This window comes from Triturus cristatus, chromosome 2_1 (assembly GCF_964204655.1).
Source record: "Triturus cristatus chromosome 2_1, aTriCri1.1, whole genome shotgun sequence".
Taxonomy (NCBI): domain Eukaryota; kingdom Metazoa; phylum Chordata; class Amphibia; order Caudata; family Salamandridae; genus Triturus; species Triturus cristatus.
In genome coordinates this window covers 229331451-229351801 of record NC_140581.1, presented here as the reverse complement: position 1 = coordinate 229351801, position 20351 = coordinate 229331451, and the positions used below count along the sequence as shown (strand labels likewise).

At 43.6% G+C, this 20351-nt stretch overlaps 1 protein-coding gene across 1 annotated transcript in view; it reads left to right on the top strand.

The window, feature by feature from the left end:
- ALPK2 (alpha kinase 2) overlaps positions 1–20351 on the top strand; it is a 514940-nt gene that overhangs the window by 153286 nt on the left and 341303 nt on the right. Inside the window, exon 3 of the mRNA XM_085630379.1 lies at positions 17426–17543. Within this exon, the coding sequence (XP_085486505.1) occupies positions 17426–17543 (118 nt within the window). The remainder of the gene's footprint in view (positions 1–17425; positions 17544–20351) is intronic.

The window sequence follows — 20351 nt, the reverse complement described above, 5'->3', positions numbered from 1 at the left end:
AGGTACATACTCCAAAATCAAGAAAGAAGCATTGGCATGTTGGTGGGGAGTACAACATTTTAAGACTTATGTGTGGGGTACGGAGTTTGAGTTGAGCACCGATCCTAAGCCCTTTATTGAGTTTGTTTTCACCAAAGGTGCGAGAAGGGTAACTCCAAGAATTGCGAAGTGGTTATATTGATTACCAGAGTATAGTTTCGACATTAGGTACATCCCAGAATCCAAGAACGTAAATGTGGACAGTTGCTCTCGATTACCTATATTTGATGATGGGTATGTTGAGGTGGATGATGACTAGGTAGTAGCAGACGTAGAACAGTTTTGCAGAGGCATCATTACAGAAGAAGAGAAGAGACAGGCTCTGGCAGAAGTCGAGGCAGTCCAACAATTTATGTTTTGTTTGTCTAAATCTGGGCTTCGATTAGATTTTGGAAGATTGGAATTATATGATTACAAAACGGTGTGGTCGGAGTTATCTGTGGTGGAAGGAATAATAAGGAGGTATTGAAGGTTGGTAGTGCCCACTAACGTATGCCCCAGATTGTTGGAGTTGTTGCACAAGGGACATAGAGAGATGTAGGCCATGAGAAGAAGAGCTCATGTAGATTTTTTGTGGTCAGGTATGGACAGAGAGGTTGAGGGGTATGTGCGCACCTGCATAACTTGTACATGCAGTGATAAATCCCATACTGTCAATGACACACCTATCAAATACCCAGAGATTTCCAAGAGAGCATGGTAAAAGGTGGGAATTAATATAAGTGGCCCATTCAATTATAAAGGCTTGGATGGGAAGTATGTTGTGGTGCTAGTGGACTACTATTCCAAGTGGCCAAAGGTAGCGGTCATGAAGGAAATAAGGGCATCTAACTTAGCCAGTTTTTGTGAGGAGATTTTTAGCCCTGAATGGATTGTGTCTAACAACAGGCCACAATTTGTGGTGGTTGAATTCCAGTAGTTATGGGAAAATTAGGGAATAAAACATCAGAAAACTGAGGGTGAATAATCTTGTGAAATGTTTCAACCAGGTTTTGAAGGAGTATGTGCAGCTGGCTTTCAAGAGTGATCTTGGTTGTAAAAGAGAAGTCAAAAACATGCTGTGGAACTATAGAATTGCACACCATTCTACCACAGCTGAAACACCATTCTTTTTATTTGAAGGTAGAGTAGCTTGTACAAAGGTGATACTAGCGTGGATGAATAGAGTAAGTCATCCAAAATGTAATGAGGAGAAACTGAAGAAAAAGGTGTCCGTTTATCAAAAGATGTATGTGATGAAGCATAATGACAAACTAGGAACAAAACAATGCGTGTTTAAAACTGGTGATTTAGTGAGAGTGCATTTGAGTTCAAACACAAGGAAGAGTTCTTCCAAGTGGTCAAGACCCAAAAGAATAAGAGAGGTACTGGGTAACACTGTGTGGTTAGATGATGGAAGGAAGTTGAACACAAAGAAGGTAACACTGTGCAATGATTTGGAACGTCTCATTTGGTTGGAAGAAAATGAAAATCCAAGTGTGGCAGCACATGAAGCAAAGGAAAGTGATACATAGGTTCCTTTGGGGTGTACTGAGGCCCATACTACAAGAGAACCATTCTGGGTCAAAGATTCTGAAAGTGCATTGTCTTCTTGTGAGGTGCAGATGTTGGTGCCCACACAACATCTTGCATTGTACATGCTATAATAGTTGGTGTACACAATTTTATGAAAATTGCATATAGTTGCATTTGAATTTGCATATTGATACAGCTACTTTTTGTATTTATTAATTCATTAATTATTGTTTTGCTTGAGGAGGCAGACATGCTGTATTCTGATTCAGTAGTTAGGAGCTGACAAGGTTCCATGGATTGTCTGGCAATTCCAGGGCCATTTGGATGTAAGTGCCTTCCAGGGATTGGATGGATCTATCTTAACTGCTGCAATAAACATTGTTATCATCTTTAGTTGGATGGTCTTCTTTAACAAATGTTCTTTCCTGTAATAGCCACCAATGGGCACAGAGAGTACCCACTCAACACAGTTGTCACCCTGCAGAACCCAGCAATCTGGATGTCTGCCAGCGCTGATCAGAAGACCATTTGTTTCTCTGTTGATTCCACAAAGGCAATAACTAGAGTTGTTGTTTGGGGGATCATTACAACTGAGACCACTTGAACACAGCGATAGATGTGAAATCTTGCAGGACATTGGGGGCAAACAAAAATGGTGAAATGGTTCAGATAAAGGAAGCAATTTCATAATTTTGTCATTACATAATGCAATGTAAAAATCTAAAGTGTTTTATTTAAGTCACTTCACCAACTAAAGGTTGTATGCTAAAAGATACAATTAGAATAATGTGCCACTAACTACTTTCCAGATGAAATTAGTACATTGATCAGAAAAAGTAGCAGCAGATCAGGCAAAAATTTTTACACGCAGACAAAGGGACGTTTTTCTAATTGCTTCAAGTAGTTCGCTGTAGTATCCCCTGTCTTTGCTGAGTGGTCTGGTGCATGCAATGGTGTCTGTATAGAATGTTCCCTTTTGCTTTATTCCACTGGTGTCTGTTTGAAGCGCCAGAGAGGACCAGAAGGCTGAGCTACAAACATGAATAGCTCTTGGTAGGGTTTACTATTGCCTAAGTACATGAACCTCAAATGTAGCCTATAGCTACAAATAAAGTCACTCTATGTTTTGCCTCAATGAATGATGAAGCCATCTTTCTGCCAGTGCAGCAGTGGCAACAAGGAGAGCTAAGAGAAGTGGTTTAACCAGGAACAAAAGAAACCAAAATTGAAGGAAAAAAGAACAAAGTGACTAGAAAAACAAGTAGAAATCCTTCCCGTGCCTTACACTCTGACAGGCTCAAAGAAGAAGAAAGTTGAGTTCAACCTGATGAGAATAAGGACTAGAGCCTTCAAGGTTGTTGTCAGTGGTGTCACATAAGCTCCTGCAACCCCTGCGGCGTGGGGGCCCCTGAGCTCCAGGGGATCCCCTCAGCAAAAGTGGTTGGCGGTGGGCAGGGTAGAGGGGGCCCCCTCCATGTACTTTGCAGGGGGGCACCTTCAAGTTTTGTTACGCCACTAGTTGTTGTGTGAGTCTGTAGAGGGAAAAACTGCAGAGAACTGGTGTAGGGCAGCGCTGCAAGTCATTTTGCTTCGCTGCCCTACGCTATATCAAAAGGTATTCACAAAATATGGTGCATTCCTGTCCTTTCTGCCTGTGCTGGAGCACTATTTGCAGCCGAGTGCCATTGTAGGCACTCTTGCACCATGGTGCAAGTGTGTCTGTGTTGTTGGCAGGATTGTTTGTGGGCACCTTCCTGCACAAAAACAATCATGAGAGGCATTTTTCTCATTTCATGTGTGCTGCAGAATTTCTTTTTGTTACACCTACTCTAGGAAGGCACAAGGTTTTGGCACTGCCCTAGGTTTCCGAGATATTGTAAATTGGGAGCAGGGTCAAAGTCCATGGGTGTTGCGAAGGAACACCCACAGCAACACCAATGGAATGCCTCGTTGAAGCAGAGTAAGGCAAGGCAGTGACTTGCGCTGCTTTGCCTTACTCCATATATACAAGGCCATAAAAAACCACTCTGTAGATATGGCTAAGCCCTGGGCGCCACTGGAACGTCACAAAAATTGATGTTCCCGCAGTGCACGGGGTTTGTAAATAAGCCCCTGAGTATGGTTATGCAAAGGATGTCATGCAAGTAAATCCAAAACAAAATCTACAGAGGAACTGTCTATGCAAGGTGGGGAGAGGATGTGGTCCGTCGGCTAAACTGCCGACTTTGGTGCTGGAAACCAGGGTTCGAGCCTCGAGGTCGCGTCCACATCCTGTGATTCTGGTCAAATCACTTAATCTCCCCGTGCCTGCATGTGTAATGTAAATACGGTGCTCGTGTAAAGAGCTCCAATACCTTCGGGTCGAGTTCGCGCTATATGAATATGCACAAAAAAAAAAAATAAGCTGTTTAAAGAAGGATGTTTTTGTTGTTTATATGCCCGGTGTGCAGAGAGATGATGCATCAGTTCTAAGTGGAATCAGCTTTGAAAACTGTAAAATCGATTTGAAATAAAAAACAGAGATGTGCTAGATTACCAGCACTCTTGAAGTGTGCTGGGAAAGGAGAAAAACAGGGCATGGAAAATAAGTGCTGGAGTGATAAGTTTTGGTGCACAGCGGATGCATTCCTTTCCCATGCTCAGGGTGAGGATTCAACTAATGACTGAGCACTGCTTCATCTGTTTGAATGACATTCCTTCATGCTCAGGAAGAGCATGTCACAGAGTCGTGCCCTTCTCTGGGACCAGAGGTGCATCATACAGCATGTGAAGGGGAGGTGTTGAGGTATTTTAGGTAGATGGGAGCTGTGATACAGTCACTGTATAATCAATTAGAAGTTGCTGGTCCCTGATATAAGCACCATGAAGGTGCAGTATTGGAGTTAAGTGCTGCTGCTTTGCTTGGCATCACTGCGGTGAGAGTAGGTATGGCAGGGAGCACAGTTGATGTGTTCTCTAACTTTGTGATGTGCTCTGATGTGAGAGATACATTTTGTTCTTCTTTAACTTAATTTCAAACCTCACATTATTATGGATTGGGTTATGGCACATAATTATTTTCTGACTTGCAGGACGTGTGTTACGCCTTGTAAATGAACGGCTTGCCCGCTCATGAAGCTGCCCGTGGAGCAGCAGGTTTCTGCAGGTCTAGCTAGCATTCTTCTGCGTGTTTGGTCGAGGGCATGAGCTGTCTTTATTTTCAATGAGGGCTGCAGTGAACACTCTGGAAAGGCTCGAGGCATGGAGCACAACAGGAATCCTGTGAGACCAGCTTCTTGTGCAGTTTAGTGTCGAACCCTTATCTTGTTGAAGGATACCGAAATGAAGATAGGACTCGACACATACCTGTGTTTACTACACCTGTGTGTGAGGCACTTGTCTGGTATGCGCATGATGAAAAATGCAGCATGTTTGGTCTAACTGAAGAAATCAGGCACTCTGAAAGAAGTCTGTGCAAGGAGAGATGAGGAACTGAATAAGTCTCTTGAGATTTTTAAGTTTAGTGGTGTGGTTGTCAGGTAACATCACAGTTATTTACAGTATAATTAATATGTGTTTTGGGAAGAATGCTATGTACAAAGTTGTAGAGGGAAAATTTATACAAAAAGTGGTTTGCAGCAATGTTACACTCTCCAAAGTGGCGAGTGTCACCAGAAGCTGAATATTTATAGGGTTCCTGGATTGTGCATTAAAAAAATGCATTCAAGGTGATGTCGTTGCATGGGGTCCACCTACGTTCTATGATATTTGGGATGTTTTCATGACTTAGAGTGGGTGTCTGCTTTCTGCGCACATGACTATGTATTGGGGCATACCGTGGGTTTGTGCTTGGCGCAGTCTTATTTTTGTTTATATTCCTTGATGTTCCGTAATGTGTTGGGATCATTAATAATGTTCACATTGTTGTGTTGTCTCCTGGACGTGTCTTGTGTATGTTTGAATGATGTAAATTTGAATGGTTTTAGTGTTCACTTTGGGGTACAGAGATGTGAGAGTTAATATGAACTGTGAGAGTTGTGGGTGTGAACATGAAATTAGCTCTTTCTCAGCAAGTGTGTGTCCTGAAGATTGTCATGTTAGGATGTGCTTCCATGTGAATTTTTGTAAAAGTGTGTTATGCCTTCTATCTATATGTTGAGGGGTGCGAATGTGTGTGCAGACACGATAGAGACAGGGTGCCCCATTGAAGGAACCTGCAGGGTCTATGGCCTGGGCTGACACAGTTTTCTGTATACGTAGCTATTTGTACTTTGTTTATGAGTGTATGGTGTGTTTGTTAGCGTGCAAATATGATGTAGCACAAGACCACATGTTTGAGTTGACTGCGAGGATCTCAGGTGTTGGCACATTGCTATGGTTGTGATTCTCAATTTTTATTTTGTGGTTATGTTTTGACAGGCGGCTTGTGGAGCCTATTGTCATTGAATGCTTGCGAGGTCCCTTTGCAGAGACTGCTTTATTGCCTTGTAGTCTGGGTAGTTGTGATTGAGAGTGTGAAGGTTTGTTGTTGGGTAACTAGTATTTGATGATTATCTAAGTGATATATAAGTATTGGTGTCAAACCCAAAGCTTATTCCCACAAACACTGTGCTACTCTTTTGCAGCACTTCCAAAAATACTGGGCCTGATTCACAAAAGTAATCTGAGACAAAATCCTAACTTTATGACTTTCTGTATTCACAAAGGGCATTTAGGAGTAGTAAAGTCAGGAATGTGCCTAGAGTGTATTCCCTTCATCACCGCATTCACTGTAGGCAAAGATATTCCAGCAACACAGACAGGGAGCTCTAAATGGTGCTGGTGCGGAGGTTACAGGGCAGGTTGTAGAGCCGACCGCCAAACTCTAGATCAGCTCTTCTGTCCTTCTTGCTCATTAATATCCGCTCTGTCATAAAATATTTAACTGACATCCCAAATGTCATGACCGACACTAAATTCTGTGCACTATCAATTCAATCATCATTCTTTCATTCATGCATCTACTGACATAAACCTTATGTCTATTAAAAACATCAGACATACCATCAAACTGATCAACAATCACACTGTCCACTATGCAACATACCCATTATTGATACCTTTTCCCCTGTCTACTAACTATTGTCACACTAGACTCTTGATTGGCATAGCCCTCGCCTCTCTAAAAACTGGTGACATTCTTCAAATTCTTAAAATCTTCACGAGACGCGAAACAAACTGTTCAATTACCTTCCATTGCTTGTCTTTCCACAGCAGATCCACATGAATCACCATTCTTATACATTCATTCCAATCCAGCTTCTACTCCAGATACCACACTAATGCAGCCTCTTTTGGGAACATACATCACATCAACCACAAAGGAGATCCAATCTCCTTGTCCTGCTAGACATGTCTAAAGCTTGTGACACTGTTCATCAGTAGGCCATCCACAGTGCTTTCTCCTTCTGCATGGACTTCTCCAAAGACAATGCTCAAGTGGTGTAGATCCTCATGGCCTTCTCGTTCCCCATAACACATGGGGTTCCATGTGGTTCCATCCTTAAGTACAACCAATTCAGTATATACCTGCAACCAGGTGCACTGCTGACCACTCAAACATCAGTACGTCAGTGGTGTTCATCTTTACCTCAGGCGGTCATAAGCATTTGATATTTACTGGCTCAGCTCTTGCCTTTCCCACATTCAATCTTGGATGTCCGTTGTGGACCTCATTTAAAATCCTCTGAAAACATAATTTTTAAAGAGACTCTCAGCCAAATCAAGCAGGCTTCACCTTGAAAAATAAACCCCTCACTCATTTACTGTACAAAACCTCTTGGATTCTACATTTATGACCCATGTAAACACAAATGTCCACACAAAGTGACTCACCATCAGATAAATAAACACTTCTTTCACCAAGACAACTCCCTTACTACTCTAAACATCATATGCTCTTACCATATCAACAGTGAGAATACTCTAATGAATGCATTTCCAGATTTCACAGTCACCTACATGAAGGCTACTGTTCATTGTGCAGAGCACCTTACCACAGCCCACAGGAAATATTATCATGTTAATCCTGCCTTCTCTGATTTCTTTCTCATAGTGGCCCAAGTCAAATTCAAACTTACCGAATTGTCATCAAAACCCTAAAAGCTTTTAATTCATGTTATTCTGCCAATCTGCATATTCTCTAAAGAAACGTCCTCTAGCCTAAGTACTAACAGGTCGGAAGCTAAACAGCAAACAAAGAAATGTCTTGGAAGCGGATTATTTCTTGCTATCCTGGAAATCTCTAGAAAACTTTTCTCGTCACTTTTGAATGGTGCCATCCCTCCTCTGTTTGCAGAAGAATCAAATCCTCATGTTTCAAGGATTGCTACCACAGTAAATTTCAACTGTCCCAGGAAATCAATTCTCTCACTTTATGATACTTCTTGAACAAATTGATTGTCATTAGCCCTGGAACTGTGTTGAGCTTGTACCCTTCTACTCTTATGTTAAGCTCAGTTACTAAACTTTACTATCCCATCGTTTTCCACCTTCTCGCTATATGTCTCCTAGACCATCATTCAATGACCCATGCTCTGTATTCCATTAATTATGTACAGAGCTCTCTCACACCATCTCCAGGCTTCACATATGCAACTTAGAAAAGATTAATTAAATTAGCTTTGGCACTGAGACATTTCAAATGTTTGACACTGGCATTGTTCGTGCCCTCTAGGCTGCTGTCGCACCGGCCAAGCACAGGGAGAATATGTCATGTTATGTTATTCTGTATCTGTAGAGGAGGTTGTAGTCTGCAATATCCCAAAATACTGTGGCAAAATATCGAGGAGGTAAGTTATGTTATGTTATGTTACTGATTTTTGTACCGCGCACAGCTGCCCCAGCCAAGGGGCGTCCTGGTGCCAGGAAAGGTGAACACAACAACACAGGATGCAGCAGGGTTAATTGATTTTATTAAAAAGAAACGTTTTAATGACACCTCTGAACCTGGTTAAATCTTCCACAGCACGGATGTCGTAGGGAAGAGCGTTCCAGAGCTTGGCAGCTACTACTCGAAAGGAGCGGCCACCCGTCCTGTTCAACCGAAAACGGGGAACAACAGCTAAGTTCTGGCCCAAGGATCTCAGAGAGCGAGAAGGGATGTACGGAGTAAGAAGATTCGTGAGAATAGGTGGAGCCAAGCCTTTCAGAATTTTAAAGGCCAGGCAAAGCACCTTAAACTCAATACGCCGCGCAACAGGCAGCCAGTGGAGAGTATGCAGTACTCCGGACACAGAGCAACGTTTGGGCAACCCAAATATTGCTCTTGCGGCGGCATTCTGCACTCGTTGTAGCCGCAAAAGTTCAGCCTTGTTCGTGCCTGCAAGCAGAGCACTGGCATAGTCTATCCTAGATAATACCGAGGCCTGGACCACCAGCTGTCTAGTGCTGGCATCAAAGAATTTGAGCACCGGCCTAATGCTCCTGATAATGCCGAAACAAGAGGCAGCCACCTTCTTAGTATGGCAGGTGAAACTAAGTGAAGGGTCCAGCCAAAACCCGAGGTTCTTTAACTCCATTGCAGGAGAAGGGATCATACCTAACTCGGGGGGCCACCAGCTATCATTCCAACATCCAGGAAGCTTACCAAACACCATCACCTCTGTCTTCTTAGTGTTCAATTGGAGACAGTTCTGATTCATCCAATTGGCCACCGAGCGCAACCCCTCACAGAAGTTGAGGGCATCCATAGCTGAGTCCCCACTTAGTGTGACCGCCAGCTGCGTGTCATCCGCATAGGAAACCATTGTCAAGCCCCAGCTTTTGACTACAGCAGCCAGCGGCCTCACGTAGAGATTAAAAAGAGTGGGGCTCAGAGATGAGCCCTGAGGAACCCCCGACGTGAGCGGGTGAGAGGTGGACTTACCGGGTGGTATCGCAACCTGGAAGGAACTGTTGGAAAGAAAGGAGCGGAACCAGCCTAATGCCAACCCCCTAACCCCAGCTTCCTCTAACCGCCGCATCAAGATGTCATGGGACACCGTATCAAAGGCGGCACTCAGGTCGAACAAAAGGAGTGCCGCTGTTTGTCCGGTGTCCAGCACGGAGCGCAGGTGTTCAGCCATATATAGCAGGGCAGTCTCCGTGCTGTGGGCTTTACGGAAACCATTTTGCGTGGGGTCCAAGATGTTAGCTTTATCAAGGTGGTCCGCCAGGATCCCATTCACGTGGGTTTCGATGACTTTAGCAGCCCACGGCAGCAAGGAGATGGGGCGGTAGTTCTCAGGTTTAGAGGGGTCGAGGGTAGGCTTTTTCAGGATGGGAGTGACTACCGCCTGCTTCCACTTGGTAGGTACGGTCCCTGAACCCAGAGACATATTAATAAGGGAAAGCAAGGGAGCACGACATGTATCCTGCATGTTTTTAAATAGGGCCGGTTTGAGGGGGTCTGCCGGGGAGCCAGATTTAATTTTTTGGCTCAAGAGATCAAAACCCTCCTCCGATAGGGGGGCTAGACAATCCAGGATCCTATCCTTGAACTCAGGACAATCAACTGGATTCGAGCAGTGCACGGCAGTAGGGAAGGTGTGGTAAATAGCTTGCACCTTCTGAACAAAGAACAAGGCCAAGCGCTCGCAATGGGAGTCTGTGCAAATTTCAGCCGCAGGGGTCCTCTTAGTTATGAGGTCCTTTAGGACCTTGAAGATTAATTTGGAGGGGTTCGGGCTGTTCCGAAACTCCTGCGCATAGAAAGCGGCACGTGTACGACACACCGCTCTGTGATATGCCTTGGATATAGTGAGGTAGCAGATCTTAAGCGCGGGATCATAGGCTTTCCTCCATCGCCTTTCCGCTTGCCTACACTCTCTCTTGAGAGACGCCAGTGTCTCATCATACCACGGGCTATGAGCCTTGGTCCGGCACTTGGAACGTACACAGGGAATAAGAGAGTCCAAGGCCGTGCCAATCCAAGTGCAGAATGCATCATACCCACCGTCCACGTCAGAGAAGAGGGGTAGGGGTGTTTTTCCTAATAGAAGGTAGAAATCTTCAAGTTTTAATTTACACCACTGGCGGGACAGAGATGTTTTATTCAGTGCCACGAAAAGAGGATCTGCCACAGGGAGAACTGCTTTCACCAGCATATGATCTGTCCAAGACAGCTGAACAGGGTGGCATAAAGTAATCTCCTCTAAGGAGGTAAAAAACGGGTCCAGTATGTGACCACCGGAATGGGAGGGGGACATCACTCTCTGTGTGAGCTGCAAAGCTTCCAGATCTGCTAGACAGCTCCTAATGAAAGATTGGGAAGGACAGTCAAAATGCAAATTGAGGTCACCGACCACATTAAAATTAGCACAGCCGAGAGCTTCTGTACTAATGACGTCCGGGAGAGCAGCCCTAAATGCCGCATCGCAACCCGGAGGCCGATATATTAAAAGACCTGAGAAGCTAAAGCAATGAGACAGAGAGATTCTGAAACGAGCACATTCACAACCTGGAAGTTTTAATTCTTTCCATTCACAAGGAAAGCGCCGCTTCACCGCCATTGCAATTCCACCACCTCTCGAACCGCGATTGAGAGTTACCACGGTATAGTCAGGGGGGAAGGCAAGGTTTAAAATCGCAGTGTCATCGTCTTGTAGCCATGTCTCAGTCATAAAAAGCACATCAGGGGAGTCATTGGTGACCATGTCAAAGATCTCCGCCTGATGTTTGACCAGAGATCTGCCATTTAGGCTATATATGCTGACAGCATTCCCCTCCGACGCGCTGATCTGCCGAGATGAAATATGGTTGGAGCGAATGCGAGATGGGGGCGGCAGGTGCCAGCAGCAACAAGTGCACCGATAAGGGCCCCTTAGTGGTGCTACAGGCGGGAGTGGACAGACGAAGCAATAGTCACGTACGGCCAGTAAATCAGCTCTACCGTACCTGAAAGACGGAGAGGCCATAGTGAAGATGTAAGAGTCTGCCGCACCCCGCACTTCCTTAGCGCTGACGGGCGCAGACGGGCAGGACTCTGGCTTGACTCAGGCGCGAGTCAGGCACTACCGCTGCGCGTCACCGCTGCGCGCCAAAGCGAGCTTTAAATAGGCAAAGAGGCGGAACAGCGGCGCTGGAGCGCTAACCCCCGAACCCAGGATGTGCCAATAGCCCTCAGCAAGATGGCGACGGCGCGTCACGTGACCCCGTGAGCCCGGACCCGCAAAGTGCGGTGCTAAAAACAATTATGGTGCGAGTAAGGGCCAGGGGGGGGCGCAGCTTTCCTAAGAGCAGGGACACCAAACCAAAATCAAATAAAATACAAAACCAGGGATGTTTTTAAAAGTTCCTTAAGCAGGCCACGACAATGCGCGCAGCGCGAAGCCCTCACGCAACGTGATGGTCACCTTTACAAGGCTGACCCACCTGCCCACTCACCTTAAATAGGCAAAGAGGCGGAACAGCGGCGCTGGAGCGCTAACCCCCGAACCCAGGATGTGCCAATAGCCCTCAGCAAGATGGCGACGGCGCGTCACGTGACCCCGTGAGCCCGGACCCGCAAAGTGCGGTGCTAAAAACAATTATGGTGCGAGTAAGGGCCAGGGGGGGGCGCAGCTTTCCTAAAAGCAGGGACACCAAACCAAAATCAAATAAAATACAAAACCAGGGATGTTTTTAAAAGTTCCTTAAGCAGGCCACGACAATGCGCGCAGCGCGAAGCCCTCACGCAACGTGGTGGTCACCTTTACAAGTGTGCTGATGAGGTATAGATTTGCCATTCTTAACTCCACATTGGCATAACATAAAGATATACATCATAAAGGTATGTAGTTGAGGAGTTTGGTATAGAAAATCTCTACATACTTACCTGTCATCATTTTGATCCCCGATATTCTGGTCATGATATTGTGAGTGCTTGATATTCCTTCTGAGATGTTCTGAACCTTCACCAACAAGCACAGACCTGCCACACACCAGATGGTAATTGGGGGACTGAGTAGAAATGAAAATGGACCGCAAGAGTTTAGATTAGGGGTCCTATTGATTTTGGAGGGTGGGTCTAGGTTTTGTTGTGAAGTAGCTGTGTGGGTCAGTGGTGGGGGTGGATATTGAACGTTAGCAGATTCATGCAGTTGTGGTGCTGTATTTCAGGCACTCAGATAACTTGCATTGACTAGATTTTGCCTTGTGCATGCCCTGCTTCCATGCTGTTGCCATCAATAGTGGTGTAGTCAGGACTCAAGTCAAGGAAAGATGCAGGTAGATGCCGTCTACCCACCATTTTCAGAGGGTAGACTCTGTCTACCCTGCTGCAAAGCTGGCCACTTTCAGTGGATTGCCACGTTCCTTTCCTACTTCTCCCAGAATCCACAGAAATATGCTGAACTAGTCCTGGTTTCATTTTCTGACATCAGTGCACTTTCAGCAGCGCCTGCGCGTTGTCTGCTTTTGTTCCAAGCAGCAAAGCACAGGCAGGGTAGGGGCTTATCAGCTTCCAGCTTCTCCCATAATAAAAGCCGGAGTTAAGGGGCCATTTGGCCTCTTTTTGTTGGAGTATTCTGGCTGGCAGCCATCGAGAGCCTTACACCTAGATGCAATGGAGGGGAAACAAAGCCTCACATCTTATCACTTAACAGGTACTTAAGAGAGAAATGCTTTTGACTTTGTTCAGTACCTGTATATAAGAGATATGCATACACTGTAAGAATGTCAGATGTGTTGATTACCCCAGTATTTACACAAATAACAATTTAAATACCACTATTTTGTTTTATTTCATTTATTGCCCTTTAGCACTACTTATCCCCATGCAGGGTTCAGAGCACTTTACATCACACATACAGACTATACATTGACAATAAATTATATGTGTGTACATCAATATAAAGGATGTGTTACATTAGACAGTGAGGGTTCCAAAGTATAGGAGCCACATGTCCTTCATACCTCATTATGGTATTTTAGAAGGATTACAAGTTATGAACTGCAAGTATCAAAAGGATCTCTGTCTTAAAAGCAATAACCCATTTACCTATTTACATAAAATAAAAAACTGTCATCTGCGTGTTACATAATGTGCTTTGCAGGAAACATATTAACTCTCTATGCTACTTTGATTCAAAACTAGGACTAGGCAAAACACAGATTTCTCTAGCAAATACGTTGTCCACCATAGTTATTTTACCATTATTATTCCCTGAGATTTAGCTGGCACACAAAGATCTCTGTAGTAGGTGTCCTAACTCCATAAGATATTTTAAAATACAGGTATTGCAATCAGTTAAGCAGAACAGATTTACTGCCAAATTTCTCCTTGTTGCCAGTTTCTTTCTGGGAAGGTTTAAAAAAATAAATGTTTAAATTGAGGCCCAGATTTGTTAAATATTGTAATGCACTCAAACGTACTCATGCTAGAACTGCTAAACATATGTGAGGGCTTAAGATCTGATGTCACTTCTTGTGAGCTCATGGGTTGTGATGCCACTTCTTATGGTGCCACATTTGAGATCACAAGCTGGGATGTCACTTCCTGTGATGTCGCAAGTGATGATGCTACTTCCTGTGATGTCACATGAGGTTATGTCACACCCATTCTGCCTAACTTGGTGAGAACCCCCACTTCTATTTTTAGTACTTGAGCCCTGGATGTAGTGGTGCTCCATGGCGAGGCAGATCCCCTCTTCTACAGTCAATCCAAAAAGCACTTGCATCAGCCAAATCAGACTCGCCTCTGGATATCTGTCCCCCCCAAGGATCTTTGCTGCTCTCTCCAAGCAGCTAGTCCTGGTAATTTACTCCTTATTCAGTCTTTTAGCTAATAGTAATACCGGGAAAACGCCTTCGCCCTGGAAAGCAGCACAGGTCACACCGATACAGAAGAAGGCCAATCGGGCTTCCACCAATCTTTCCAACTATCAGTCTATCTCGCTGCTTCCCTTGCTGAGCTAGCTGTTTGAGGAACAAGTAAACCAACATCTCATGGAATATCTAGAGGTCAATAAGCTCTTGGATCCATCACAATACGGATTCCGACCTCTTCATAGCACTGAGACTATCTTCTTAGCTGTCACGGATCACATCAGATGATCTCTAAGTGCGAATCTTGTGTTGCTGGACTTGTCAGTAGCATGTGATACTGTGTCTCATTCTAGGCTGCTGCGAAGGTTGCAGGAGATTGATATACACAGGACATCATTACAATGGTTCGGGTATTTCTTAACCAATAAAACCCAAACTATTACTTTGGGCACTTATAAATATTGTGCAATGTTGCTGGAAAAGGAGGTGTCCTAGGGCTCTTGTCTTAGCCCTATACCTTTTAATATATATGTTGCCCCCCTCGCAAAACTGGCAAGCCTTTGGTTTTGAAATACTGTCCTATGCTGACTAGACGCAGTTATTAATCTCCTTTGAAGAAGACCTGGACAAAGCAAAAGACAGCTCTCAGATGGGAGGAAAGCTATTGCAGCCTGGATGTCGGAGAATTGCCTGGCAAAACAAAGATTATGTTGTTCGGTAAGGCCTAGCAGATTTGGGCCCGTGATTGGTGGCCCACAGACCTAGGCATGGCTCTGGCTCCTAAACAGGTAGTTAAGGATTTGGGAATCCGCCTAGATCAATCTCTTTCTATGAAAGAAAAAGTTTAGTCTATTGCAGCCACCTGCTTTCATATGATGCGCCTTTTGAGGAGAGTCTTTCCTGTTTTTCACACTCTCTGTGAGGAAAACTGTGGTACAGGCTCTTGTCATTAGCCGCATGGATTATGGCAATGCCCTATTGGCTTCAGCGAATGAAACATTGCAGGTTATTCAGAACACAGCGGCCCATCTCATCTGTAACCAGCTGCTGGGGCTGCCCTCTTCTCTTCTAAGCTCACTTCATTTGCTGCCAGTTCGAAAAAGATTTATTTTCAAAATGTGTTGCCTCACCCAGAAATCTTTGAGGGGGAATGGTCCTAGCTATCTATCTGCTAAACTGACACATTATTGTCCAGCCAGACCTTTACGATCTTGTCACAAGGCTTTATTTACTATTCCCTGAGTCAGAAAGTCTCGAATTGGGGGCACTTCTTTTTCATACCTTGCCCCTTCCTACTGGAATGAGTTACCATTGCATGTTTGCCTGCACTCTGACCATGCCAAATTTAGAAAATTATTGAAACCAGCATTGTTTTACTCTTTAACTTTACAAGTCCGTTACCTGTGACCTGTTTTGTGCTGAGATACCCACAGGTGTGGCTCCTCCCTGTGGGCGGAGGGGTGTCACCCCACTGCTTTCTCACAGTGCGAGAAGCAGAAACATAAAAAGAAAGCAGAAGGGTTTGGTTGGGGGAGGGTGGGTGGGTGGCCGATCCTGCTCTAGGGCAGGGGAGGAGTGGCACTCTCCCTTTTCTCCATGTAGGCTGCACGCATGCAGCCTACATGGAGAAATGGCCTCCCCATAGACACCTGTTTGGTCGGCGTCCCAACCAATCACAATGCTACATTACTACGAATGTAGTATAATATAACTTAGTTTGATTATGTGTTGCAGCTTAATTACATTTCACTTGTAGGTGTTGTTACTGATTTGTATAAGTATTATGAGCTCATAAACTTTGCATTTTTTGTGTGAGTTATGGGTTGGCACTTCTAACTATAACTTACTAATTGTAGTATTATTGTTTTTAATTCATAACCATAATTGCATTTTAATTGTGGTTTTTAGGTGAATTTAAAAGGTTTTTTAAGCATAATTGTTATAGCCAAGGTTAACCGTAGCATCAATTTAACTTTTGTTTTTTTCAGTGTTTTTTTATGACATACTAATCGAAGAGTTCTCTCCACCCAATCCCAGCTGCGCACAAATGTTTGCTCTCCTAGCAGCAAACCACTGCAGTGCACAGCCAACATTGGACAAAGGGCCTAGCCTCCAGCCAGACATTTGGTGATGACATGTGAGGTGACCATCAATATCCAGTCCCTGGCATGGTGGCACAGGAGTCCACCAGTCTAGTAGTTGCTGGACTACCCATTGCTGGTATTAGCTGGTCTGGGTGCATCTATATTGTGAATTCCCCTCTCAAAGTGATGGTCCGTATCTTGAAAGCCACTGGTCAGGGCCAAGATTTAATGGTAGTAGGGGGCACCTTCTACAGCCACTGATTATGCTAAGACAAAAATTGAGTTTACTTTTCTTGTTTAAAGTTTAGCTTAGTGAGTGGCTTGGCTAAAGCTGGGTGACTTACTGATCCACTAAACCGTTGGCTCCTGCACCCCATTTCGTTTGTGGAGCCTGTGTTGGTTCTGTTGGTACAAAATCAAAGGTGGTGTCCCATTAATCACAGAGCCACTGCCATCAGTGCATAGGGAGGTCCACCCTATTTATGGCCAGTGGCGGCCACTGCAAAATAAAAGTGGGGTTGCGGGGGACGGGCGAGGGGGAGGGACAGGGAATTTAGGGGAAACTAATAATTTTGAAAACTTGCCAGTTGCTGCTGCTGTCTCTAATGTCCGCCTGGGTGCTTCTCTCCCACAAGTCTCTGTGGAAGCAAAAGCTCCCCATCCAATCCAGATGCTGCTCTCATGCTATGAGAGCAGCACCAGTATTGGTCTGAGCGGCCTGGCCTGCTTCTCAGACAGGACCTGTGAGCCTGAGGCTTTTCTCCAACCCAGCTGTGCAACACAGCTGGGTGGGAGAAATAGAAGTGCCAGCCTAAGACTTCATCTATGAATTCCTTGCCTCCTATGATCCGCTCTCTAGAGAACTGCTTTTGTAAGGAAGTTCAGCATCTAGATGCCGTTGGATAGCGGTTTGCACTGTATGCAATAAAATCAATCAATAAATCACTCAAACAATCAAAAGTAGCTAGATTGCCATGCATCTACATACAAAGGCTTAAGATACAAATATGTAATTTTAATCTGTGCAATTTCCTCTTCATCAGGCAATCCAAAACCAGAAGTACTTTGGTATAAAAATGGACAACAACTTTCAGGAATGAAGCAAATTTCACGGTATGAAATGAAAGAAAATAATGAAATTCACACACTCCATTTCTTCAGGTAAATTTATTGACACACTTTATTTAATCCAATGTGTATTGGAAGTTAATGAACAAACAACTAGATTTTCATTTTTTCAAATTTGGTTTGATAATTTTTGCAAGAAAAGGATTTTGATCAGGAAATTCCAATTTCTACTGATGTTGATGGGATAAATACTTCAGTTATTAATATTTTATGAGTTAACTACAAGCATATTCCTCACCCCAATGAATTCAGCCCTCTACCCATGCTCCATATTTTTGCCATACATTTGTTCTGTTTTCCATGTAAATAATATTCTTTCCTCCATCAGCATGACGTCTGCGACTGGATAATAGCCTAGTTGTGCATGCTGTGGGTCGAAAACTTCACCTATCTGAAGTTGGACAAATTTGGCCAGCATGTAGCATTGCCCAACTTTGGTAATGTGAAGTGTCTGAATTCATGGGTGAATGTGAGAGAAACTTTGTTCACCCTTAGTTACAGTTCACCATAGTTTTCTGTTTCAGGAAGGTGTTCAATTCTGCCTTATAAGTCTTAAGTGTGTTTCCCATATGTTGCAAACAAGATAAGAGGAGAACCTTCCTCCTACATTAAACCTCAACAAGGAACTTAAAAGAGGTTATTTAAGACCAGTTCCATAGTTCATTGAGGGGCTAATCATTAACTTTGGCTTGTAAAAAGGAAGACTGGAATAATTTTTAGTGCAGTGTGTGATACATAGACCCTTGATTACTATCCTTTGAGGAACCACGAGGATCATCCAGATGATGGATAATGTACTTATAAATGTGGGTCTACCGCCACATTTTGAACAACCTGAAGACTGTGTATAAGACCTCGACAGAGGTGAATTCCCAGAATCTGATTTGGATGAGGTCATGACATTTACCATTATTAGTTTTTGCATACAGGAATATAGTATGGGAGGATTTTCTTAATGACTGCAAATAGCGGACTATGAACTGCCTAGCATTAATTTAGACGGCTAGGGTTGGATTTCCTTTATGTTCAATGATTTGGATGCTGGCAGCATATTTGTAGAATTTATGCCATAAGATCCATTCAGTTAAGCTAAAAGTTTCACATATATGTTAAAGAGAACTATGGTTAAAGGGATACGAAGATATTATTTACTCACTATGAAAGAAAAAAGAGGTCACACTTGTTCTAACCCAGGATACAATTGCTTTCAAGAAAACTAGTAATTCTTTTCATAACATGCTTTTCTGGGATCTTTGTTTTGGTAGACAACAGACACAAATGCTGTTAACTTGATGGTCCAATTGGAGCTTCACCAACAAGGGTCTGACAACTTTTTTAAGGGCATTGGATTGGACGAAGATGATTGCCATTTCTTGGTTTATGATGGTCAACTGGTCCTGGACACCAACTCTATTACTTTTTTACATGTACACATAAGAGATAGCATAGAAGGTACTTATTTTACAGAGAATACAGTAGTACCACCCTCAGAAGTAGAGGGAAATTGAGAAAGACTGTCTCAATGAGTTGAGTTCAGAGAACATAAACATTACGAGGGTTAAAACCAGTCTCCTCATAAACGTTGTCCTGAACATTCTTAAGTTAGTTAAAAGAAAAAGTGACAGATGGTTGTAGAGAGTTCAGTAAAGTGTCATTCTACTTTTCAGTGCCTTGTGTGGCAGACTCCTTCATAATAGAGAATTCAGCTTTTTCAGTGAGAGAGGCACTGTCTGTGTGTGCATGGTAATACTGAATTTGTAGTTCTTTGTGGCTATTTCAATGAGATCTAAATGTTTATGGTATGTATTTATACAACACTGAACACAAATATGGTTCTTCTGTTATTTAACTTGTATGTCCATTCTTTACATTTATCAGTAAGGAAGTCTAAAGTTAGGCAATGGGAAACAGATACATTAGCATATTATTATTATTCAAAGAAATAAAAATAGCCAGACTATGGGGAAGCACACTACAGAAATCACGAGGTGCGGTTTTCAAGTAATTTATTAAGATAAAAGTACAGCGACCGACTGAGCAGAAGCACAGATCTAACTGCCTGTGGGTTTCATCAATAACATTCCTTCTTCACATTCTGATTTCATTCCTGGAATCTAAACCCTACACATCTCTCCTCTTCACAATTATCAACAAAACAAAACAAGACAAAAACAAAATTCTAAAACAGGAAGAAATTATTAGTAAAACGTACAATGCATATTTCAAATCGGTTGTGGAAAAACAAGGAAGGTTACATATAGTCATTCAGCTTTATGAGTGGTTTTCTCTCAGAGGGTGCCCTCAAGGTTCTCGTACCATAAGACATTTGTTCGGGATTAACCTGAACACCATCCCCTCTCTCCCAATCACCACCACCCACTGGGGAGACAACCTCTTTTTATCTTTATAATACCACTTGCAATCCTCTAACATGACCACTCGATCCTTGACCAGGATAACTTTCTTTGGTTGAGAAAATTTCGACTGGCCCTTAGTCATGATGCCTGGTAGTCGAACTCTGACCACATGACCTGTTTTAGTAAGTGAGGTATATGCTCTCTCTGGTTTTGTGCAACAAGCATACTTCTTTTGTTCAGCTTCAACATTACTTATGGATAATTCCTTAGCACCTTAGAACTACCCATTCATGGACAAACAAACTTAGTAGCAGGCTCATGACTTTTGAAAAGGGAAAATGGAGACTCCCCTGTGACTGCATAGGGAGTCATGACCACAGTAAATTCTCAATGTCTTTGCCCCAATCCAGTCAGCTAGCAATGGATAATTGAATGTTGTCCTTAATAACTCAACAACACCTTTCTACTAGGCCATTGTTGCGAG